At 42.0% G+C, this 26,260-nt stretch overlaps 1 protein-coding gene and 1 pseudogene across 1 annotated transcript; both read right to left on the reverse strand.

The window, feature by feature from the left end:
• Nucleotides 1-7,184: 7,184 nt before the first annotated feature.
• LOC136936714 (calcium-activated chloride channel regulator 4-like) lies at nt 7,185-12,665 on the reverse strand (annotated as a pseudogene).
• Nucleotides 12,666-15,755: 3,090 nt separating this feature from the next.
• LOC136936716 (calcium-activated chloride channel regulator 3A-1-like) lies at nt 15,756-25,871 on the reverse strand. Its single transcript, XM_067230338.1, has 14 exons — nt 25,722-25,871; nt 23,599-23,733; nt 23,293-23,443; nt 23,111-23,216; nt 21,972-22,125; nt 21,519-21,746; nt 21,194-21,418; nt 20,929-21,106; nt 20,686-20,792; nt 20,373-20,591; nt 19,929-20,196; nt 18,461-18,625; nt 18,064-18,300; nt 15,756-17,427 (listed from the first exon to the last, which is right to left on the reverse strand). The coding sequence occupies exons 1-14, from the start codon at nt 25,869-25,871 to the stop codon at nt 17,063-17,065; spliced, it is 2,688 nt and encodes an 895-aa protein (XP_067086439.1). The 3' UTR covers nt 15,756-17,062.
• Nucleotides 25,872-26,260: the final 389 nt, after the last annotated feature.

Below are 26,260 nucleotides of genomic sequence, written 5' to 3' on the forward strand. Positions count from 1 at the left end.
CTTTGTGGATATGTGCACGAAGATAATGGTGTTTTTGAAGCCCTAGTGGTCTAGAGAGATGTTGAAGATGTTAATTTACATAGGGTCAATCTCAGCTGCAGCAGAAACCTGCAGTATAATATGGTTACCCAATCTGGGACCTCAGGTTTTACCAAACAATTAAATACAGTAAAAAAAAAATGTTTGGGCCATGATGATGCTGTACAACACTAATATAATTATTTAGTTTCTCTACATGGGCATCACTGGCACTGCACTCCAGTGGATCTCATCCTACCTGTCGGGAAAATCCTACCAGGTCTCCTGGGGAGGCAAACTGTCAGGCCCTCGCCAGCTCTCCACTGGTGTCCCACAGGGCTCCGTCCTTGGACCCTTCCTCTTCTCTCTGTACACCACCTCACTTGGACCAATCATCACCTCCCATGGCTTCTCCTACCACTGCTACGCTGACGACACGCAGCTGTACATGTCGTTCCCCCCGACCGATCCGGGGATCTCAGCTAGGATTGAGGCCTGCCTCACAGACATCTCCGCCTGGATGACCGAGCACCACCTCCAGCTGAACCTCGCCAAAACAGAACTTCTCATCATCCCGGCTAAACCCTCCATCTCCCACGATCTCTCAATCACCCTGGGATCTGCGACGGTGACCCCTTCATCCTCTGCCAGGAACCTTGGGGTTACCATGGACGACGAGCTCTCCCTCACGGCCCACATTGCTGCGGTCTCCCGGTCGTGTAGATTCACCCTCTACAACATCCAGAAGATCAGGAGATACCTGTCTGAGCACTCCACCCAGCTGCTAGTCCAAGCACTTGTCCTCTCCAAGTTGGACTATTGCAACTCGCTGCTCGCTGGTCTCCCAGCATGTGCAACCCACCCTCTTCAGAGGATTCAGAACGCAGCGGCCCGCCTGGTCTACAATCTTCCCAGACGCTCCCATGTTACCCCGCTCCTCATCTCTCTCCACTGGCTACCTATCATGGCCCGTATCAGATTCAAGACCCTGGTACTGACCTTCCGAGCACTGAACGGGACTGCACCCGTCTACATCAAGTCTCTCCTGCAGCCTTACACCCCCACCCGTCACCTACGGTCTTCTTCAGACAACCGCCTGGTGGTCCCACCGCTCAAGACCGCCCGGTCCCAACACAAGCTCTTCTCCTGTCTGGCCCCCCAGTGGTGGAATCAACTCCCCACCTCCATCAGAGACACCAACTGTCTCTCCACCGTCAATAAAAGGCTCAAGACGCACTTGTTCCGGGAGTACAATGGTACTTAGGAATGGTCCGCTTGACCCGATGTTAGTTTCCTCAAGGATCACAATGACTCTTGCTTAGAGACTTGTTGCTCTTGTGGTTAGTGGTAACTGATTTAAAAATGTTGTACTCGCTGTGATATATTGTTTTTATTGTTGTTGCTTGTTTTTTTTCCCCACAGGTACACTTGCACTTATAGCGGTTCATGTTGTTTAATTGTAACTTGTTTAACTACATGCTCTTAAGGTTCTTCCCTTTGGCACTTACTTTGGTTGTTCGCAATGTGTGCTTCATGTTTTGGCTACTGGCTGTTTTTGTGGCTATCTTGTTGTTATGATCAGTGACCTATGCACTTTGTAAAGCTCTCTCTTGGAAGTCGCTTTGGATAAAAGCGTCTGCTAAATGAATAAATGTAAATGTAAATGTGTACACAACGTATTTTCCATAGGTGTTCCTGTTTAAAATGAAAACATGTGATGGGGCACCTAAAGAAAGGACAAACAGCATTCATATATCTCTGGCAAAAAAGCAGGTGGCAGAGAAACAATAATACAGGCATTTGTTGCACATGAGTTTGGAAAAAGAAAGATTACAGTTAAATCTGAAATAGGGCTGCAACAACGAATCGATTACATCGATTAAAATGTATTAAAAGCGTTGGCAACGAATTTCATTATCGATTCGTTGAATAAGTCGCAGAGATGTTTGAGTATTTAAAAAAAAAGTTAAGTTGAGCGCGGAGCAGAGCGGAGGTAGAGGAAAGACCATCGGAGAGACGTTGTTGAGTAACGTTGTTCTGAAACACATGGCGGAGGCAGAGAAATCAGTACGACCTAAGTCATCCAAGGTGTGGGAGCATTTCACACTAAATACATCGAAAAAGTGTGTTAATTGACCGAGGTGAAGTTAGTTTCATATTCGACTTTCGTCTCACATTCAGAAGACGCTACTTTGCAGCGTCGCATTAGGGACTGGGTGAAAATTACCCATACCATTTTGAAAAATATTCTTCATCTTGATGCTACTGGTTGCGTCAAAGATCCCAAATCAAAACAAAAGGGTGATATGCCCTTATATTGCCAGGTATTGGCAAAGATAAGCCACCTGTCCCTATCTCTGAGCTTATCACCAATCAACATTATATACCCACATTAACATATTGGTTGATTGGAAACAGTCAGAAAAGTCTCCAAGTGCACATCGCGCAGAGTACGACAGGTAGAAACAGACTACAGCTGGGCTCTGATGGATAGTGTGCTGATGTCCTTTAACAGGGAGACTATATCTGCCTATCTTGAAAGAGCCCATATTGTCATAGAAATTCAGAAAATCAACAGTGACCTTCATAAGTTCACAGTTTTACACCTTTACTCTGTCCACATTGTAAAAGCTGTCTCACAGGGATGTGGGAAAAGGATGCAAGACAATGTACTGAAGGAGTACGTCACATATTGCTTTGCATTATTGTTGAACAGTACAAGCATGGATGAAGCACTTTCCTGTGTTCCAACACGTGTGTACTTCTCACTTCAATGGAGGCTGGTGATCTTGTCAAACATGCAAAAAACACTCTGGACAAGAGCATATCCCATGCTAAACACATAAAAGTAGAGCATGTAAAAGAAGAAGACTCCAAAGATCAGTTCCATGGTGAAATGAACAATCCACATTTTTATTGTATTATATTCAGGTAAAAGCCCTTATTGGAGAAAAAAGCCTCTGAGGTGGTGGTTTGACATTTTCACAAATTCACTGAAAATAATGTGAGATAAAAATGAACACAGTAAAGGCTGTGCAACATGTATGCATAGTCAGTGAACACTCTGAAATGGATTTGAGGATTATAGGTCACATGGCGAAAAAGCTATTGAAGTTACATATATTCAAAAATTCACTGAAAATAGTGTGAGGTGAAAATTAACAAAATAAAGGCTGTGCAACGTGTATGCATACATCTTGAACAGTTTAACATTATTTTTATGCTCCTAGTTCATGTTGTTGAAAAGCTATTGACTGTTGACATTTGTAATTTGTTGATGGTCCCGAAACGTACGCGTTGTTTAGGCAGCCAGAAGCATTCTGACCGGTGGATAGCGGCGCTAAACCCCGGTTAAATTAACACAATACTGGGCGTCCGAATATCTGTTGAATATCGAACTTCAAACCAACTTTACCACGGTCACAAACATAAAAATGAATCTCTAGAATTTACCGGTTACAATTAGCCTGACTAACCCAACAGTAGGCTACATAAAAATGCCCTTACCTGTACGCAGAACTTCGTTGATACTGTCAAAGTAGCAAAACGTCCATTCCTTGAATAAGAACTATATACAGTCACTGCGCAAGCCAAATGATCTTGCTGGCTACTAGACGGAAGAATGTTATCTCCCCAACAATTGACGGAAAGGTTTGAAAGTAGGGGTTGGGTCCACCCAGGCCAGAGCGAACACCCATTAGGCTGGAAAGGAGCGGTAGTTCCATGCGATTTCTTGTATCATCCTAACAGCGATTAGTGAGATATTGCAGAGAAATGGTCACAACATAGAAGAACCTACACTGGATTAAATTGTTAATGCTGTCATAGACACCAATGTTCTGTTTACTGCTACCTCTAAAGGTGCAGAGTTGTCTTCATCCAAGCGCAGAAAAACCTTTTATTGAGCGCAAATATCCATGTGTAATGCCAGTAGAGTATCTGTGTGCCACCAAAATACAGATCAGCATTACACACTATACAGCTAGCAATGCTAGTAAAAGTGACAGACCTCCGTAAGTATGGATATGCAGCTGTATATTGCGTGATATCCGTACTCTTGAACAGGATGGTGTGTTCATTAAAAAAATTGGTCAGAATGTCAAAGGCACCATTTTTTGTGTTTCTGCGGATAATCTGGGTGCCCATGGATTGAGTAGCTTTGTGGAGTCATTTACAGCTGGCTATGTTTGCAGATTCTGTATGGCCACAAGGGAACAGTTTCAAGCAACTGAAGTCAGAGAGAAGATGTTTTCTCAGAGAACCAAAGACAGCCATAACCTTCATGCACATCATGTTCAAGAAAGTGACACTGAGCAGTCACTTTGGTGTTAAGCGTGGCTGTGTCTTGCAAGAGTCCCTGAATTACTTCCATCCAATCACAGGATTTCCTCCAGATATCTTACATGATCTTCTGGAAGGCATCGTTCCTGTGGAGCTTTTTCTTTGCATTAAGGAGCTGATCCGGCTGAAGTACTTCACTCTGGAGTTTTTGAACCAAAAGATTGCATCATTCCCATATCAGCACACTGATAAAGTGGATAGACCTCACCCAATTCCAAAGACATTTCTGTCTCGAGGAACAATAGGTGGCAATGGGCATGAAAATGCCACTCTGCTTGGACTGCTTCCATTGCTTGTAGGTGGTGTAGTACCAGAGGGTGAAGGTGCATGGGCAGTTTTGATGGAATTGAAAGACTTGGTGGAGTTAGCTCTGCGTCCATCGTATACGAATGAAACCTTAGACTATTTTGAGTGCAAAATCAGTGATCATAGGCGGGTACTACTAGAGGTTTTCCCTGAGGTTAAGCTTCGTCCTAAACATCATTATGTTGAGCATTGTCTCACCCTAGTCAAGTGCTTTGGGCCCATGCTGCATGTTTGGACCATGCGGTTTGAGGCCAAACAACGCTTTTTCAAAAGAGTAGTGCATGACACTCAAAACGTTTTAAAGACAATGGCAGTTAGACACCAACACATGATGGCATATCATCTTGCTGCACCATAATTCTTTTTTGCTGCTTCAATGAATGGCTTCAAGGCTTATCCAAGTGATAAAGACATTGCAATGATAGCTAAGGCTCTTTTGGCCAAGCATCCTTGCCTTCAGAAAGTAAGATCGGAAACTGGATGGAATGGATCCAGAACAGCATCAAGTTTAAGATGGGCAACTACAGGAACAAGATGAGATGGGCTGGATGTCAGGAGGTCACTGTAAATGCTGGAGAAATAAGTAGAAGCAATCCTGGCAAAGAACTTCCACACTCCAACATTAAAAGAGCCAAACTTTCTACCCAACTTTCCACAAGGTGAAGATCCCTCAAGTCTTATCCAAGCTATTTGAGTTATTTGTACTCAATTTAAGTGAGGCAATGAGTTACCACAAAGGGTTAGAGTTTGAGTCTCACCTTTTTGAGTTTCCTAAGTCAAAGTGTTTAACTTTTGTGTCATAAAAAAATACAATGGAAACTAATAACAATTGAGTCAAGTTTAAATAATAGAGTGAATTTCTGTACTTATTTTTTATAAGTTCTGTTAATTAATCCCTTTGGAGAGGTGAATGAAAACTTTGTGTCAAAAACAGATATATTTGAGTTGACTTAATAAACACTTTAATTTAACTGTAATCAAAAGGTACATGTAGCATCTAATCCAATAATCTAAACTCTGAAAACACATAACATTTAAGTTTATTAACTTAAAATGTAAGGCAATCACTTGCCTTAATTTTTTGGAGTTCGGCTAACTTATTTGGGTTTACAGTGTATAAAACTATGCATTAAGAGTAATGCAACAGTTACTTATCATTTTGAGCAGTAGTATCGATTGACAATTACCGTATTTTTCGAGCTATAAGTCGCTCCGGAGTATAAGTCGCATCAGTCCAAAAATGCGTAATTAAGAGGAAAAAAACATATATAAGTCCCACTGGACTATAAATTGCATTTATTTAGAAATGTATTTCAAAATCCAAGACCAAGAACAGACATTTAATCTGGAAAGGCAAGTTATTCAACGACACAATAGCACACAGACCAACAGGCTAAACAGGTGTCCGGTATGTTAATGATGTTAAGTTGTGCCATTTTGAACAGATGATTATAGTTAAATGAACAAATGATCTGAGGTGTATGTGTATTGTATCCAAGAAATTGAAAATTGTGTTAGCGGTTTTTTTTTGAGCATCAGTTGTGAGTTTTGGAAAAGGATATCAAGGTTCTGAAATTACATTTACATTTATGCATTTAGCAGACGCTTTTATCCAAAGCGACTTCCAAGAGAGAGCTTTACAAAAGAGCATTGGTCACTGATCATAACAACGAGATAGCCAAAACATGAAACATACATGGTGGAAAACCAAATAAGTGCCAAAGGGAAGAACCATAAGAGCATGCAGTTAAACAAGTTACAATTGAACAACATGAAACTCCCCACAAGAGTGCAAGAGTGTACCTGTAGAAAAAACAATCAACAGTAAAATATTTCACAGCGAGTACAAGAATTTGAAACTAACCAACAAGAGCAACAAGTCTCTTAATACGAGTCATTGTGATCCTGGAGGAAACTAACATCAGGTCCAGCCAAGCATTCCTAAGTGCATTAGTGCATTCCTAAATTAGTGCCAAAGTGATTGTAAAAAACTTCACATGTTGCATGGCCCAAGCCTTACAGTGCATGCACATACGCGTGACCATCATTCCACCTAAAATGAGACTAATAAATGCCAGAAGAAAGGTCCAACTAAAGGTGTTGGAAGTGTGTATAAATGTTCAGGAATTAATCAATATTTGTGAATGGACATTGTTGGTTTCATCAGAATCTTTTTTTCAATATACCAGAGCTTATTTGCTTGCAAAACAGAATCATCCTATTTTATAATATGTGATGTCATTTGCAGACTGTTTTTGTTTTATTGCAGTCCTTGTCACACCTACAATCAAACCGACTGCTATGGCTACCACGGCGATGGATATGTAAATTGCTATCTCAGCCTTGAGTGCTTGCTTTCTTATTACTGTATTGTAATGGCCAGCGACCGCTATGAGGTCTTTTTTACGCAGCCCTAACAATACTTCATATGAAGGGTCATAAATAAACGCACCAACGGCCGATGCCGCTATTCTGAACACTGTAATACTACAACCAACAGTAAAGGAAAGCAGTAAAAAACAATAAACCTAGCTAGTCCTTACCCATATCCGAACACAATATACAGGGGGTGGTCCGCCCCGGTCTAACCTAATGTGTTTAGACAAGGAAGTTACACTATGGATGATGTAAGCCCAGGGCGTCTTTCCTAACACTCCCAAGGTACTTCCCCTCCTGCTCAAAGAAAGAGCAACCATATACACAGAGAGAGGCCGCGCACGAAACAAACAGTGGCACAGATATACAGCTGAAGGGATGATGGGACTGGATGATGGGAACAGGAACCAGCTGGACGTGATACCGGGAGAGAGGAGTCAGTGATGACTGGCAATGAGGGTGATTGGCGCCACCTGTAAAGAAAAGACACAGAGAGACCAAACAAACACACACACAGAACACACGACAGGACTGGGGGACGTAACAATGTTTACACCATTGCCAATGGTCACTTGAGCAAGGTTGGAGGTTTCAGAGGAAAGCGTATCCTTGTCAACTGCTTTAACTGCAAAGGACAGAGTGGTGCCGTTTCTCATCTTTCCATTGGTGTGAGTGAAGGAGAGCTGTTCTGAGGATCCAGATTCATTTAGTAGCAGGTTAGATGAGTTGATCAGATGAGCGGTGCTGAAGTTGGATCTGAGCAGGTCAGGATCCTCACTGTAGCGGATCTCGTATTCACTCGCTGAGAAGAAATCACACGTCAGGTACTTGTGACGTACAGTCACTTCTGTTTTGGCAAAGTGTCAGAAAGAGAAGCCATGTTGTGGGAGTACACATTTGTTCTCACCTGTGCCCTGGTCCAAGTCTTCCCCAGGTGCAGTCCAGGTGAGCAGCACTCTGTTCTTCACCAACTCTGCGTTCAGGTCTGTGATGGTGTTGGGGGGGAATTTCGTCGCAGTAGGAACACCAGGTGGCAGATTCACAGTGAAGCTCTCACCTATGGCTGTCCTGCTGAAGATGCCAACATCTGCCACTAGGTCCTCTTCACCAACAGAGGGCTTTGGTGGATTGAGCTCCAGCTTTCCTGAAGGGACAGTCATCAAACAGTTAACTGAAGAAGGAAATCAGTGAGGTCTATGATACATTTGATTTTGTTGGCAACATAGGACTTTAGATTTTAAGAGGACACAGTCCTTCACATGAATTCACACACAAATCCATAGTGTCCAAACGTAATGTGTATAATGGAGCCATACCATCAACCACATATCCAGGTATGTACATGGCACCACTGCGTCTCTTGAAGGAGAATCTAGCTTTTCCATATCCGTTCTGTACTTCAAGTTGTATTTCCCACTTTTCATTCGCGCAAAGTATCTGGAATAGATGCCATCAATTCTGAAAGCATCGGCACCTTAAAAAAAAGATTTGTGTGATAAGTGCATTACAGTTTTTCACAATGAAAAACCTTGTAAAACAGGGAAGCCGTCAAGCTGAAGAAGGAGGCCTATCGGACTTTGTTGGCTGGTAGGACTCCAGAGGCAGCTGATGTGTACCGGCAGGCCAAGCGGAATGCGGCTTTGGCGGTCGCGGAGGCAAAAACCCGGGCGTGGGAGGAGTTCGGCGAGGCCATGGAGAATGACTTCCGAACGGCTTCGAAAAGGTTCTGGACCACCATCCGGCGACTCAGGAGGGGGAAGCAGTGCACTGTCAACGCTGTATATGGTGGAGATGGTGCGCTGCTGACCTCGATGGGGGACGTCCTGGATCGGTGGAAGGAATACTTTGAAGACCTCCTTAATCCCACCAACACGCGTTCCGACGTGGAGGCAGAGTCTGGGGACATTGGGAGGGGCCCTTCTATCTCTGGGGCTGAGGTCGCCGAGGTGGTTGAAAAGATCTGCGGTGGCAAGGCCCCTGGGGTGGATGAGGTCCGCCCGGAGTTCCTTAAGGCTCTGGATGTTGTAGGGCTGTCTTGGTTGGCACGACTCTGCAACATCGCGTGGACATCAGGGACAGTGCCTCTGGACTGGCAGACCAGGGTGGTGGTTCCCCTCTTTAAAAAGGGGGACCGGAGGGTGTGCTCCAACTTTAGGGGGATCACACTCCTCAGCCTCCGTGGGAAAGTCTATTCAGGGGTGCTGGAGAGGAGGGTCCGTCGGATTGTCGAACCTTGGATTCAGGATGAGCAATGTGGTTTTCGTCCTGGCCGTGGAACTGTGGACCAGCTCTATACCCTCGGCAGGGTTCTGGAGGGTGCGTGGGAGTTCGCCCAACCAGTCTACACATGTTTTGTGGATTTGGAAAAGGCGTTCGACCGTGTCCCTCGGGGGCTCATGTGGGGGGTGCTCCGGGAGTACGGGGTACCGGACTCCCTGATCGGGGCTGTTCGGCCCCTGTACGACCGGTGCCAGAGTTTGGTCCGCATTGCCGGTAGTAAGTCGAACTTGTTCCCGGTGAGGGTTGGACTCTGCCAGGGCTGCCCTTTGTCACCGATTCTGTTCATAACTTATATGGACAGAATTTCTAGGCGCAGCCAGGGCGTTGAGGGGGTCCGGTTTGGGGACCTCAGGATCGGGTCGCTGCTTTTTGCGGATGATGTGGTCCTGTTGGCTTCATCGGGCCGTGACCTCCAGCTCTCACTGGAGCGGTTCGCAACCGAATGCGAAGCGGCTGGGATGGGAATCAGCACCTCCAAATCTGAGGCCATGGTTATCGACCGGAAAAAGGTGGAGTGCAATCTCCGGGTCGGGGAGGAGATCTTGTCCCAAGCGGAGGAGTTCAAGTCTCTCGGGGTCTTGTTCACGAGTGAGGGAAGGATGGAGCGCGAGATCAACAGGCGGATCGGTGCGGCGTCCGCAGTGATGCGGGCTCTGCATCTGTCCGTTGTGGTGAAGAAGGAGCTGAGTCGAAAGGCGAAGCTCTCTATTTACCAGTCGATCTACGTTCCTACCCTCACCTATGGTCACGAACTGTGGGTAGTGACCGAAAGAACGAGATCGCGAATACAAGCGGCCGAAATGAGTTTTCTCCGCAGGGTGTCCGGGCTCTCCCTTAGAGATAGGGTGAGAAGCTCGGTCATCCGGGAGGGGCTCAGAGTAGAACCGCTGCTCCTCCGCGTCGAGAGGGGCCAGTTGAGGTGGCTCGGGCATCTGATAAGGATGCCTCCTGGACGCCTCCCTGGTGAGGTGTTCTGGGCACGTCCCACTGGGAAGAGGCCCCGGGGAAGACCCAGGACACGCTGGAGGGACTATGTCTCTCGGCTGGCCTGGGAACGCCTCGGGGTCCCCCAGGAAGAGCTGGTGGAAGTGGCCGGGGAGAGGAAAGTCTGGGCCTCCCTGCTTAAGTTGCTGCCCCCGCGACCCGACCCCCGGACAAGCCGAAGATGATGGATGGATGGATGGACAATTGCTAAAACACTAAACCCCATTCTCTAAGTCAAATGTTCAGTGAACTAAACCAATTTTTGAAATCAGACACTTTTGGCAAAACTCTAAACATATTCTCATTCACTAAACACATTTTTCACTGTGATGCACTTGTGCTGCAAAATGGTAAACACAGGCGGCAAAAAGTAAACAAAACTACAACACAGTTGTCATCTGTAAAACACAATAACTCAAAATTGTTCACTCTTTTTTCTAATGGTGGTTTGGGACAATGTCAGCCTTCACTGCAGTGTCCGTACACAAGAATAGTTCAACATCAACCAGTATTCTTTACTGTAAATGTTTGCCGTCCACAATACAGCCCTTTTCTCAACCCAATTGAAGAGTTTTTCCTCTGTGTGGCGGTGAAAGATCTATGACCGAAACCCATATACCAGGGTAAATCTCCTACAGGCAATGGAATTGGCCTGTGGTGACATATAGGTGTAGACTGTTTTCAAGGCTGGATCTAGCACACCAGAGGGTTTTTACCCCGTTTTTCTTTGTTCTTTGTTGACTATCTAACCATCACAACTACTGTAATATTTTCAAATCAAATGTACAGTATCTGTATAGCCCTTTTTTTTACAAGCAATGTCACTGAGGGCTTCATATACGGCCACATAACTGCCCCTCAGCCAACCTCAACCCGCAAGAAAGACAGGGAAAAACTCAGTAGAGGAGAAAAATTTAAGAAACCTTGGGAGGAGCAATTCAGTGAGGGATCCCCTCCTCCAGAGACGGTTGGCAAAAGAGAGGTGCAGAACACAGGGTGTTGAAACACCAAAATCCAGTGTTTCAAAATTCATTTTCTTTATTGCTACGTAAATGCATTTACTGTGTATACAAAAACAAATTTGTCTTTACATGTAACTAAATGGCCTGGACGCTGTGTTCTCCATTTTTTGTGTTGTGTCTAATGATTGCTCCATAGTGTTTATATATTGATTTGCTGTGTTTATGATCTGACAGCATTGTTTGATTTTGAGCACAGGTTACATGGTTTAGGTGCGAGTGTTTGATTTTGCCAGAAGTGTCAGAGGTTTTGGAAATTGAGTTGGAATATTCGGTTTTGTGTTTACAGTTCTTGAGAAAATGGTTGACTGTTACAAGAAATGTGTTTTAGCCATCGTGAAAAACTGTAATGAAGGCAATGACAAAATTCCATATTCTTGATTTAAGAAAATGTATTCTCTTTTCTAACTCACCTGCTCCATTATCTAGTAAATCCAGCTCTTGTTTGTCTCCAGCATCAGACTCCAGAGTAGCTCATACGTCTGCTAGTATGACAGGAAGTCCATTCTGGCTGACCTCTGCAAAAACCACCATGGGTTTGGCACCGTTACTGGACTGTTGGTTCATGTGAGTCTTCACTGTAACAGGCGGCACATCTGCACTGACCGCACGACTGGTCACTGTTATTGACATAGTCTGTGTTTGTCCATTGTTGGTAATGTTGTAAGTCCATTTTCCTGTCTGGGGTTGAATAGGACAGGAAATGTTAACACTTCATAAACTAGTCACTTGACAAAATTATTATGTTGGCAATACTCTTCATATATCATAACTCATCACAACCGCAACTCACCACAACTGCAACCATAACTAACACATACTGTATGTACACAGGTGGAAGTAATTGTTGAAATTTGCAAAGTACATGTCTATAAGTACAAATATATTCCATGAACATTTTAAAAGAATGTAATTAAACACACACCTCTGCTGTTCCTGGAATATTCAGGGTGAGAGAATTCCCTTGAGGATCAGGTTTAAATTGATTATATTTCTGTCCAGAGGGGCTTTCTACAAGGATGGTTAGTGGTGGACTGTGTTCATAGAGGATCAGAAAAGCTGTGTTGTTGCCAACTGTCTTGTCAATGGACACAGTCCCACTGAACAAGCCAGACCCACTCACAGTAAATCCAAGGCTTTCAAGCTGTTGGGTAGAGGTGGCAGATAGTGAAAACAGAGTACTAAATTAAAAGCAGATCAATGTTTACGTACCATCATGACGACTACAGTCATCTAACCTGGATTGTCTGTTGTGTCAGATTTCCATCAGAAGTTGTTAGTGAGGCAAAGACATCCACAAGCTCATTGGAATTCAAAGTATCTCCTGCATAGAAGAATATACCGCCTACAAATTGTAATGAAGAAAGAAGGAATGATCAATTCAAATAATAAAATCAATCAACCAAAACAACAAAAAATCTTTCCACTCTTTCTTTCCATCCATCCATCCATCATCTTCCACTTTTCCGGGGGTCGGGTCGCGGGGGCAGCAACCTAAGCAGGGAGGCCCAGACTTCCCTCTCCCCGGCCACTTCCACCAGCTCTTCCTGGGGGACCCCGAGGAAGTGGCTCTTTCTTTCCAATACTTTAAAGTATCCATAGTGCAATCAAAGGATGGCTGAAAACTTGTAAAATCAATTTAAAGGATGCTTTATACCTCACCTGTTTTTTCAGACATCTCTTTCATACCTGGATCTCCACTGGGCCCTAAACTAATTGTGTGTACTGTAGCACCACTTGTGATGGCTTTGTTTACGCAATTTATAGTAGACTCCATCAGTTAAGAAAATAATTTATTTTCCATTTGAAAACCCATCATGTGTTATGAGAACCTGAAATATAGTGTAAATGTTCACTGACGCAATCTAGTCACAGATTACATTGCATTAAATTGATCAATTAATCTTTTGTTTAATTACCTCTAATCCTTTATCAAGACCTTGACATATTTGTATGCCACCACCGGCGTTGGTGGGCAGTGAATCAGACAGCTTTTCTCTGGTCTCCAAATTATCAATCAAGGTCAATGGTTTTAAGACTGTGGCAGTTGAGTGAAAGGTGACAATCCCAACATAGGATTGGTCTTCAATAATTTGCTTCAAGAAAAGTGAGGCTGCTTGACGTTGTCTTACAATTCTCTGACCCTAAGGAAAGAAAACATTTGTGTTTACATTTATATCTCTTTTGTATCTGCACAATAAAAACATAATTACATAAAATACATAATACATTACATAAAACATAACATACTGTACCCCCATGCTTCCTGAAACATCTAGAACGAGACAAACTACTCTTGGTTGTCTTTGCACCACTGAGAATGTGGGTTCTGGACTGGGTGATGGTAAAGAACTAGAAGGGATATTTTGTGAGTCCACGCTAAAATAAAATATAACTTCCTCTACACTTCGGCCACCACACATCCTGTTCTGCATGTTCGGAGCCTTAGTGTTGTGATTTTTTTTATTGCAGAACCTGGGCAGAGACAACAATTACAAATTAGGAGTCTGTTGCTAATTAAAATTAGAAAGATGAATTACAATGCATTCTTGATTCAATCTATAATTTTTAAACAGTAAGGAATGAAGTAAGACAAATACAGACACATCAATGAACATACAAACAGCGGTATCAGAAACAGCAGGCCTCCAAAGCCTGCTGTTTCTGCAATTCTGTCCAATTCGGACAGAATTGGACAGGCTACTTTGTTGGTCTGTCTAACTACCTCCCGGCAGTAGTCAGGCAGCACACATTCATGTGTTTTGAAGGAGTGGCTTTGAAGGGAGGTGGTGGGATATTTTGCTTTGAATCCTTTCAAACTCTAGCTAAAATTTGCTAGGTAAACTACATAAACTAAACTGTAAACTAAATAGATATAAACAATATTCAAATCAATCCTTACCGTAGTTTGTATGTCTTCTATTCATAATATTGCAATATTGCAAATGTAAATGACCTCCAGTTTTCAATCGGCTTTATCGAAGAGTTTTCTCTCATCATATTCATCATAAACACCCCATCTTAGATGTGCCCATTCATGTACAAGGACCCTACCTACCAACACCAGTTAAAGGTTAACTAGCATTCATAATGTTTAAGATACAATCACTGAAGGAAATGCGTACAGTACCTCTGGGTCCATAGAATTTTATTAATTCATCACGTTTCAGGAAATCAGGAGTCAGACGGATATAGCGACCCTCAGTCCCACATTCCCCATAGTGAAGAGTGTAAGGATTAATCCCATTTAATTACTTTGGCTCATCTACTATGATGTCGGCCTTTAAAAAAAAGTACAAGCACTTTGAGAATAAATATAATACAGAGAGAATAATATCAACACAAAGCACACAGACTTGTTCATTATCCATTATTTATGTGATGATTAAATATTTCACAGTGTAATAAAAAAGGACATTTTACCTTTTCATATGTTTCAGTATTTTCTCTGGAATAGTTTTCTGTCCAGTTTGTTTCTTTTAAATACTCAATGCTACATAATTACATGACAGAATCTAATCGTTTGCACTTTTGTTCAACTCGTTTTCATGGATAAACAAACAATGCTGGCGGTTGTCACACATTCTGTGTTTGGAACTATATTTGACATTTTTGGGATTCCTCAATCAGGAGGAAAACTATTCTCGTGAACTGTAGGTCCGATTGACTTGAAACTTGGTAGACATGCTGCTTATACTGGTGCTTTGATTCATAAACAGCACGTTTGCCGATTATCTTTGGTTCTTCGATGTTACAGAGAAACCTGGTTTTCTATGAGGGGATGTCTTTCTCCAGTCACCCACTGGTCAACATTCCAGCGGATTTTGGACACAGATGTTGAGGTGGAAGGACAAAGAGCTACATAAGATGTGTCTGGTGACTGCATAAGAGAGACCAAAAAAAAAAAAGAATAAAACCTGTCCAGACACACACAACCAGTCAGCTTAGTGAGATGTTGGAAGTCATCCTTTCAAGGCATACAAACATGATGTAACCATACTCTTGTGCACTAGGACTGTTATCGAACAGTTTTTTGGAACTCTGAGGACAGCCAGTGTAGGGAGGTTACTGTTGCAGTAAAGTATAGAAGACAACACAGAAGAGCATGCCTGTCACCTAGTGGTGACACTGCATAATTGCATTTAAATGTGGCCTGCAAGAGACGAAAAATACAAAATGAGTGAGGATGCCATCGTTTATTATTAAAATATCTGGTTGTGAAAAGAGATTCTGACCAGGGACGGACTGAGACAATACTTCAGGTTGGGAATTTGACTCCATCCCAGGCCTCTGAGACTGTACTGAAGAAAAAAAAAAATGACTAAATGTAAGATGTTTGGGCTCCCACAAACTCTTGCGCTTGCACACACACCATCAAAAACTCACTACACCAATCACAGCACAGACAAATGTATGTGAATAGACACATAAAACATTTCATTTTTTTATTATAAGAGTTGACAGAGTTGACATTGTGACATTCTCCACCATCTAAAGTAGTAAATACCACAGGCTCTTCAGTTTATAAATTGAGTTTTTGAAAGAAACACACATTTAGAATTGGCCTGTGTAAACACACTGCAATGCAGATGTAGCGAAGCTATTGGAAATTATTTGAAAACATTATGTTGCATAATCTGAGCTATTTTAACATTATGTATGGCCCAAGACTTACAGTGCATGCACATACGCGTGACCATCATTCCACCTAAAATGAGACTAATAAATGCCAGAAGAAAGGTCCAACTAAAGGTGTTGGAATTGTTTATCAATGTTCAGGAATTAATCAATATTTGTGAATGGACATTGTTGGTTTCATCAGAATCCTTTTTTCAATATACCAGAGCTTATTTGCTTGCAAAACAGAATCATCCTATTTTATAATATGTGATGTCATTTGCAGACTCTGTTTTCGTTTTAGTGCAGTCCTTGTCACACCTACGATCAAACCGCCCGCTATGGCTACCACGGCGATGGATATGTAAATTGCTATCTCAGCCTTGAGTGCTTGCTTTCTTATTACTATATTGTAATGGCCAGCGACCGCTATAAGGTCTTCTTTACGCAGTCCTAACATTACTTCCGGGGGAATCGTTTTCCAGGGGGGTCAGATGGATGGCCAGAGCAGTTAGATAATTGGGCTACCAATTAGAAGGTAGCCGGTTAAATTCCTGTCCGTGCCAAATTATGTTGTGTCCCTGGGCAAAGCACTTCACCTTACTTGCCTGGGGGGAATGTCCCTGCACTTACTGTTGGTTGCTCTGGATAAGAGCGTCTGCTAAATGACTAAATGTAAATGTACTTCATATGAAGGGTCATCAATAAACGTACCAACGTTCGCGGCCGGCCACCATGCTGAACACTGTAATACTATAACCAACACTAAACCTACTATAACCAACAATAAACCTAGTCCCTACCCACACCCTAACACCACATACAGGGGATGGTCCGCCCCGATCTAACCTAATGTGTTTAGACAAGGAAGTTAAGAGCGTCTGCTAAATGACTAAATGTAAAATGTAAATGACTAAATGTACCCTATGGATGATGTAAGCCCAGGGCGTCTTTCCTAACACTCCCAAGGTACTTCCCCTCCTGCTCAAAGAGAGAGCAACCATATACACAGAGAGAGGCCGCGCACGAAACAAACAGTGGCACAGATATACAGCTGAAGGGATGATGGGACTGGATGATGGGAACAGGAACCAGCTGGACGTGATACCGGGAGAGAGGAGTCAGTGATGACTGGCAATGAGGGTGATTGGCGCCACCTGTAAAGAAAAGACACAGAGAGCCCAAACAAACACACACACAGAACACACGACAGGACTGGGGGACGTAACAATGTTTACACCATTGCCAATGGTCACTTGAGCAAGGTTGGAGGTTTCAGAGGAAAGCATTTCCTTGTCAACTGCTTTAACTGCAAAGAACAGAGTGGTGATGTTTCTCATCGTTCCATTCGTGGGAGTGAAGAAGAGCTGTTCTGAGGATCCAGATTCATTTGGTAGCAGGTTAGATGAGTTGATCAGATGAGCGGTGCTGAAGTTGGATCTGAGCAGGTCAGGATCCTCATTGTAGCGGATCTCGTATTCACTTGCTGAGAAGAAATCACACGTCAGGTACAGCTCCCAACCCAAGCTCTTCTCCTGTCTGGCCCCCCAATGGAGGAATCACCTCCCCACCTCCATCAGAGACACTGACTGTCTCCCCACATTCAAGAAAAGCCTCAAGACGCACTTGTTCTGGGAGTACAACGGTACTTAGGAATGATTTGCTGGACCTGATGTTAGCTTCCTCCAGGAACACAATGACTTTTATTGAGGGACTTGTTGCCCTTGTTGGTTAGTTGTAACTGATTTAACTTCTTGTACTATTATTGTTGCTTGCTTTTTCTACAGGTACACTCTTGCACTTTTTGAGGTTCATGTTGTTTAATTTGTAACTTGTTTAAGTACATGCTCTTATGGTTCTTCCCACTTCCACTTCCCCTTCGCACTTATTTGCTTTTCACAATGTATGCTTCATATTTGGCTACCCACAATGTTTTGGGGCCATCTCGTTGTTATGATCAGTGACCTATGCACTTTTGTAAAGCTCTCTCTTGGAAGTCGCTTTGGATAAAAGCGTCTGCTAAATGAATAAATGTAAATGTACTTGTGATGTACAGTCCCTTCTGTTTCAGGAAAGTGTCCGAAACAGAAACCATGTTGTGTGAGTACACATTTGTTCTCACCTGTGCCCTGGTCCAACTCTTCCCCAGGTGCAGTCCAGGTGAGCAGCACTCTGTCCTTCACCAACTCTGCGTTCAGGTCTGTGATGGTGTTGGGGGGGAATTTCGTCGCAGTAAGAACACCAGGTGGCAGAGTCACAGTGAAGGTCTCACCTATGGCTGTCCTGCTGAAGTTGCCAACATCTGCCACTAGGTCCTCCTCACCAACAGAGGGCTTTGGTGGATTTAGCTCCAACTTTCCTGAAGGCACAGTCATCAAACAGTTAACTGAAGAAGGAAATCAAAATATATTTGATGTTGTTGGCAACATAGGACTTTAGATTTTAAGAGGATGCAGTCATTCACTTGAATTCACACAGATCCATTGTGTCCAAACGTAATGTGTATAATGGAGCCATACCATCAACCACATATCCAGGTATGTACATGGCAGCACTGCGTCTCTTGCGGGAGAATCTGGCTTTTCCATATCCGTTCTGTACTTTCACTTTCAAGTTGTATTTCCCACCTTTCATTTGCGTAAAGTATCTGGAATAGATGCCATCATTTTTGAAAACATCGGCACCTAAAAAAAAAAGATTTGTGTGATCAATAATGAAGGAAATGACAAAATGCCATGTTCTTTATTTAAGTTTTACATTTTTGATATGTAGCTCTTTTCTTTACTTTAGGTTTTTCAATTATACAGAAGTAAGCATACTTACATACAAATACAAACGTACAAACTCAAAACATAGTCCCAGATTAGTACCCTCCCCATATACCCTCCCATGGAACAAAGAGTACAAAAAAGCAAGGAAAAAAAAACAATTCTGCAGAGGTACAGTATGTCAGTGGGCTGGTCAGACAGTTGACTAGAGAGAGCACTTAGATACCATGATAACATGATCAGTTAGAGATTCAACTCCTTCACATACTCAATGAAGGGAGTCCACACTCCATTGAATGTGTCACCAGAGCCTGTCAGAGTAGGTCTAATCTTTTCTAGCTGAAATAAAGATAGCACCTCCTGGATCCATCTTCAGAAGGGTGGGCATTTATTAGATTTCCAATTCATTAAGATTAACCTATGCGTTATGTGACTACAGAATGCTATTGCTCTCTTTTGATTACTTGTGGTATGTGACTCCAAATATAGCAGTGAGTGGGTTTGAGGGATGTGTTGCATAAAGCTGCAAGGCAATCAAATATGGAGGACCAGAAATCAACCAGGGAGGGACATGACCAGAACATGTGACCCAATGACACAGTTTCCACATCTGGGACGGATAGGGTGAATAGATGGGTATATTTTAGCTAGCCTGTCATTGGAGTAATGCACTCTGTGAAATACCTTGAATTGTATCAGTCCATGTCTTATACATTTAGATTTAGTCATTTAGCAGATGCTCTTATCCAGAGCGATTTACAGTAGGTACAGGGACATTCCCCCCGAGGCAAGTAGGGTGAAGTGCCTTGCGCACGGAAACAACGTCATATTGCACGATCGGGAATTGAACCAGCAACCTTCAGATTACTAGCCCGATTCCCTAACCGCTCAGCCACCTGACTCCTATATATTATACATATAGAAGTGTATGCTGGAGATGCATTTAGCCTAGACATCATCCAGGATTACAATTTCCAGGTCCCTTTCCCAGTCTTCATGTATTTCAGTGTGTGTTAGAGGATCAATATTGTGTATTATATTATACGTCTTAGAGGTCATATGCTGAGTCTTTATTAGGCGACATGGGGTAAGTAGGCAAATGTTTAGAGGCAAAACTGCGTGCTTGAAGATATCTGAAAAAGTGTGATCTTGGGGTATTTTGATCTCTAACTAGGGCCTTGAAGGACACAAAAGCGATATGTAGCTCTTTCTAACTCACCTGCTCCATTATCTAGTAAATCCAGCTCTTGTTTGTCTCCAGCATCAGACTCCAGAGTAGCTCGTATGTCTGCCATAATGACAGGAAGTCCATTCTGGCTGACCTCTGCAAAAACCACCATGGCTTGGGCACCGTTACTGGACTGTTGGTTCATGTGAGTCTTCACTATAACAGGCGGCACGTCTGCACTGACCGCACGACTGGTCACTGTTATTGATATAGTCTGTGCTTGTCCGTTGTTGGTAATGGTGTACGTCCATTTTCCTGTCTGGGGTTAAATATGAGATTAAACGTAACAGATGTCACAACTAACCACAACCGCAACAATAACTCATTCTTACTGTATGTAAACAGGTCAAAGTAATTGTTGAAATTTGCATGTACGTGTCTGTAAGTACAAATCAATGCCATTAACATTTGAAAAGAATGTAATTAAACACACACCTCTGCTGTTCCTGGAATATTCAGGGTGAGAGATTTCCCTTTAGGATCAGGTGTAAATGTATTATATTTATTTCCAGAGGGGCTTTCTATAAGGACAATTAGTGGTGGACTGAGTTCATAGAGGATCACAAAAGCTGTGTTGTTGCCAATTGTCTTGTCAATGGACACAGTCCCACTGAACAAGCCAGACCCACTCACAGTAGATCCAAGGCTTTCAAGCTGTTGGGTAGAGGTGGCAGATAGTGAAAACAGAGTACTAAATTAAAAGCAGATCAATGTTTACTTACCATCATGGCGACTACAGTCAGCTAACCTGGATTGTCTGTTGTGTCAGATCTCCATCAGAAGTTGTTAGTGAGGCAAAGACATCCACAAGCTCATTGGAAGTCAAAGTATCTCCTGCATAGAAGAATTTACCGCCTACAAATTGTAATGAAGAAAGAAGGAAAAATCAAATGATCATAAAAATTATTAAGTATTTATCCATAGTGCAATCAAAAGGATGGACATGGCTGCATGCCTATACATTCCTTTTAAAGGATGCTCTATACCTCACCTGTTTTTTTAGACATCTCTTCCATAAGTGGATCTCCCTTGGGTCCTAAACTAATTGTGTGTACTATAGCACCACTTGTGACGGCATCCTTTACGCAATCTATTGGACTATTAGACTCTCCATCAGTCAAGAATATAATTTCTTTTCCATTTGAAAACCCATCAAGTGTTTTGAGAACCTGAAATATAAAGTAAATGTTCACTGATGCAATCTAGTCAGATATGATATTGCATTAAATTGATCAATTCTTCTTTGGTTTAATGACCTCCAGTCCTTTAAAAAGACCTAGACAGATTTCTGTGCCACCATCGGGGTTGGTGGGCAGTAAATCAGCCAGCTTTTCTCTGGTCTCCAAATTATCAATCAAGGTCAGTGGTTTTAGGACTGAGGCAGTTGAGTGAAAGGTGACAATCCCAGCATAGGATTGGTCTTCAATAATTTGCTTCAAGAAAAGTGAAGCTGCTTGACGTTGTCTTACAATTCTCTGACCCTAAGAAAATAAAAATGTGTGTATATATTACTCACTCAATCACTTTTGTATCTACACAATAAAAACATATTTACTGTAATGAAATGTCAACATACTGTACCTTCATGCTTCCTGAAACATCTAGAACGAGACAAACTACTCTTTGTTTTCTTTGCACCACTGAGAATGTGGGTTCTGGACTGGGTGATGGTAAAGAAGTAGAAGGGATATTTTGTGAGTCCACGCTAAAATAAAATATAACTTCCTGTACACTTCGGCCACCACACATCCTGTTCTGATCGTTTGGAGCCTTGGTGTTGTGATTTTCTTCATTGCAGAACTGGACTACCTGGGCAGAGACAACAAGTACAAATTAGGAGTCTATTGCTAATACAAATTTGAAAGATGAATTACAAATGCATTCTTGATTCAATCTATAACGGTAAGGAATGTAGAAGATACAGAATACAGTAAAAATACAGACACATCAATGAACATACAAACAGCGGTATCAGAAACAGCATTCATATACTGTACAACCTGGAATGTAATTCATCAGATAGATTGTACCCACTGAGTCAATACTCTGAAGATACATAACGGATGCTTTGGCCGTTTGAAATTCATGCAGGAAGAAGTGGCAGTCGGACTGCTCCCCGTTCGTATTGGTCGGTGTGCACGTGAATCCGGAGCGGGATCGCCACTCTCCTGTCATATCCCGAGTACATCTAGAAATTGATTGTAGAAAACTGTTTATGAAGTAGTGTTGGATCTGGTTTCTCAGATGATCGACAAGGACGCTCAGTCTTTGGTTGAATCAAATACAAGTGGCTTTATTCTTTTCAATACAGGTTATACACAGTCACTGGGTATTTCACCCATGAAAATCCCAACAGTTGCATAAGCACAAGCTTTATACTCATAACAAGTCTGCCCCTTTATAAACTTAGATGTGTTGCAAGATAACCTGTTGTTACATGTACATTTTAAATAGAGGTAAAAAATAAAAGGAAAATTATGTACCGTGACCATGTCAAAACATTAAAGGCAGGGTAGGCAATGTTGAGAACCACTTTTTGTCCTATTTGCTGAAATAAACTTCTCACCCTGATAGCAACCACAAAATCTAAAGGTTGGACAGCAGAATTAAATTAATCCCGATATCTGTGGGTGTCAGAGGACTGTAATAAACACGACCAATCATTAAGGTCAGACCGGCACTAATGATTGGACGGCATTCGAACCAAATTGGACAGGCTACTTTGTCTGTCTGTCTGACTACCTCCCGGCAGTAGTCAGGCAGCACATTCATGTGTTTTGAAGGAGTGGCTTTGAAGGGAGGTGGTGGGATATTTTGCTTTGAATCCTTTCAAACTCTAGCTAAAATTTGCTGGGTAAACTACATAAACTCAACTATAAACTAAATAGATCAATATTTAGATATGCCTAAATAAATATTCTAGCGGTTAGGGAATCGGGCTAGTAATCTGTAGGTTGCCAGTTTGATTCCCGGCCGTGCCAAATAATGTTGTGTCCTTGGGCAAGGCACTTCACCCTACTTCCCTCAGGGGGAATGTCCCTGTACTTACTGTATGTCGCTCTGGATAAGAGCATCTGCTAAATGACTAAACGTAAATGTAAAATTTAATGTAAATGTAATTTGTATGTCTTCAAATCATAATATTGCAATTTTCTTTGACAAATGTAAATTACCTTGTAGCCTCCAGTATTCCATCGTCTGTATAGAAGGGGTTTTTGTCATCATATTCATCATAAACACCCCATCTTAGATGTGCCCATTCATGTACAAGGACCCTACCTAGAAACACCAGTTAAAGGTTAACCAGCATTCGTATTATTTAAGATACAATCACTGAAGGAAATGCATACAGTACCTCTGGGTCCATAGACTTGAATGAGATCATCACGTTTCAGGAAATCAGGAGTCAGATGGATATAGCGACCCGGAGTTCCACATTCCCCATACTGAAGAGTATAAGGATCATTCCCATTTAATTTGTTTGGCTCATCTATTTTGATGTTGGCCTTTAAAAAAAGAATGAGCACTTTGAGAATTAATATAATACAGAGAGAATTATACAAACACAAATCACACAGATGCTTGTTCATTATTCATTATTTCTGTGATGATTAATTATTTCACAGTGGAATAATTAAAAGGTAAAAAACGGATATTTTACCTTTTCATATGTTTCAGTATTTGCTCTGGAATACTTTCCTGTCCAATTTGGGGGTACTAATATCGTCACATCCTTGAAGTACAATTTGTTTTTCATCACTTGAAATAAATACGAGGAGGCGTCAGACATCATTTCCTAAAAGAATGAATGAATAGTTATATCAGGGCAAGCGACTCAGAGTGGTCCACAGTATGTCATGCCAAAGTCAAGGGATTCAACTAAGCTCCACACTTATGTAGGGGGTTTAATATTGGCCAAACAACCAGAACGAATTCCCTTATGTTTGAAGGAAGATGGGAAACTGAACAGTGTATTACCATTAACTAAATAATGCCAATACCAATGGAATGGTCAAAGTAAGGTTAAAATGAAACATCTTTAACATTGCAAATGAATGAAATCAATTACAAGGCAAACATGCTACAAAGTGGAGGTTTTCATCTTTATCTTACCTACTCTACCTTGATTATTGTATTTCAGAGCGTGAGAGTGAGCGTGAGAGTGAGCGTGAGAGTGAGCGTGAGAGTGAGCGTGAGAGAGAGCGTGAGAGAGAGAGAGAGAAAGAGAGAGTGAGAGAGAGTGAGAGAGAGTGAGAGAGAGTGAGAGAGAGAGTGAGAGAGAGAGAGAGAGAGAGAGTGAGAGAGAGTGAGAGAGAGAGAAAGAGAGAGTGAGAGAGAGTGAGAGAGAGTGAGAGAGAGAGTGAGAGAGAGAGAGAGAGAGAGAGAGTGAGAGAGAGAGTGAGAGAGAGTGAGAGAGAGAGTGAGAGAGAGAGAGAGAGAGAGAGTGAGAGAGAGAGAGAGAGAGAGAGAGAGAGAGAGAGAGAGAGTGAGAGAGAGAGAGAGAGAGAGAGAGAGAGAGAGAGAGAGAGAGAGAGAGAGAGAGAGAGAGAGAGAGAGAGAGAGAGAGAGAGGTGAGCAAGGAGAATGAGTAGGACAAGCCAGAGCTGAAGAGAAGCCCCCAGGACATGAAGAATCTATAGAACAATGCTTCACAATTCCCCAAAATACCAATCAGACCACATCTTGACTTACTTATCAACATATGACTAGCCAGTGGTGTATAGTAACAAAGTAGAAATACTTTGTTACTGTACTTAAGTCATTTATATTTCTGTTGACTTTCACTTTTACTTCACTACATTTTGCAAAGAAAACTGATACTTTGACTCCGATACATTTCCCCTGAAACCTTCGTTACTCGCTACAAAATCAAATCTATTTTAGAAAAAAAAGAATCATGAGACCAACGACCAGCTTCAGCCCAAGAAGAGAAGGACTGAATTCTCGCAATTTTGAAAACCAACTTCCTTTGAAGATTTTCATTTTCATTTTCATTTTTCAGTTTCAAGTAATGACTGGGTTGTTACTTTCGGTGCTGCTTTAGTATGACCATGTTTTGATATTTAAGTCATTTTGTGGATGATCAGATGGAGTTATGATGGTAGCAGTCACATTTTTTTCTGAACACAATATTATGCATTTGCCCTCTACATCCTCTAGTCGGAATGAGCATACTTGTAAATGCACTGTTGCTACTGTTTCATAGTGTCATATTGCTTTTCTGAGATTATGACGATAGGTTCATAGTAGATGCCAAAGTATACTTATGTACAATATATTATGTTTAACATTATTGCTTCTGGATGGATCACAGCCAACACAACTCCTTGTCCTTGGTCATGGTGGCCTCCGCACAGCACAAGAATAATTCCCCAAATTCCCTTTGCTTTTTTTATTAACAGCATTTACTTGTACTTTTACTTTCAATACTTAAGTACATTTAAAATCAGAAAATTACTTTTGATACATAAGTACAGTAAATGTCAGAAAAAAGACTTTTACTTAAGGAGTATTCTAATAGGTGACTTTCCCTTTTACTGGAGTCATTTTCCAGTAAGGTATCTTTACTTTTACTCAAGTATGGCTTTTGGGTACTTTATACATCATTGTATATCATTACACAATGAGGTGTGAGACCCATCAAGCAGAGACTATGTCCAGCAACTCCAGATTATATTATATGAGAGGTGGGGGCAGGTGACACCCAGCCTTACACTTAAAGTAGATCCAGGCTAAAATACATTTATTTTGTATTGTTTTATAGAATATTAATTTCCATCTTACCTTGATTCGTTCAATGAGCAAAGGGTCTTCAGTCACAGCAGGGTTGATAGCTATTAGAATATCTGTGTACCCATTGCCATCAAGTCGGATCCCACAGGTAAATCCTGACAGGTATAACATTACGAGCACAACTACCACTTTGGAGGTCATGGTTCAAATACTCAGAGTGGTATGTTATCTGAGATTTCTAGTGAATACTTCACAAAGATAGAAAGAAGTACACGTATCAGGAGAGGAGTGGTTTTCCAGTATGGAAGTGAGCTATATACATGTAACTGATAGACTTTTAAGAATTTGGTGAAGCCCACTTCTGGTGCAACACATATCTGTAAAGACTACCAAAGAAAAGTTACAAGTTAGAACAGGAACATGTCCCGTAGCGTTTTCCCTGGAACTCATCCTGTATGTTATTTATTTGATACCATCTCTTCAGCCATGTCAGCATTTGTTTCATCACGTATAAACAATGGTTCGATTACCGGCTGTGCCAAATTACGTTGTGTCCTTGGGCCCTACTTGCCTCCGGGGGAATGTCCCTG

This window comes from Osmerus mordax, chromosome 27, assembly GCF_038355195.1.
Source record: "Osmerus mordax isolate fOsmMor3 chromosome 27, fOsmMor3.pri, whole genome shotgun sequence".
Taxonomy (NCBI): Eukaryota; Metazoa; Chordata; class Actinopteri; order Osmeriformes; family Osmeridae; genus Osmerus; species Osmerus mordax.

Bases quoted from the DNA above. Each gene is read 5' to 3' on its own strand.
- LOC136936716 (XM_067230338.1), bottom strand. From the start codon at position 25,871: ATGACCTCCAAAGTGGTAGTTGTGCTCGTAATGTTATACCTGTCAGGA. The intron at 20,793-20,928 runs GTGAGGTATAGA...TACAATTTGTAG, and splicing joins AGAGATGTCTAAAAAAACAG to GCGGTAAATTCTTCTATGCA. The intron at 20,197-20,372 runs GTGTGTGTTTAA...ATTTAACCCCAG, and splicing joins ATATTCCAGGAACAGCAGAG to ACAGGAAAATGGACGTACAC.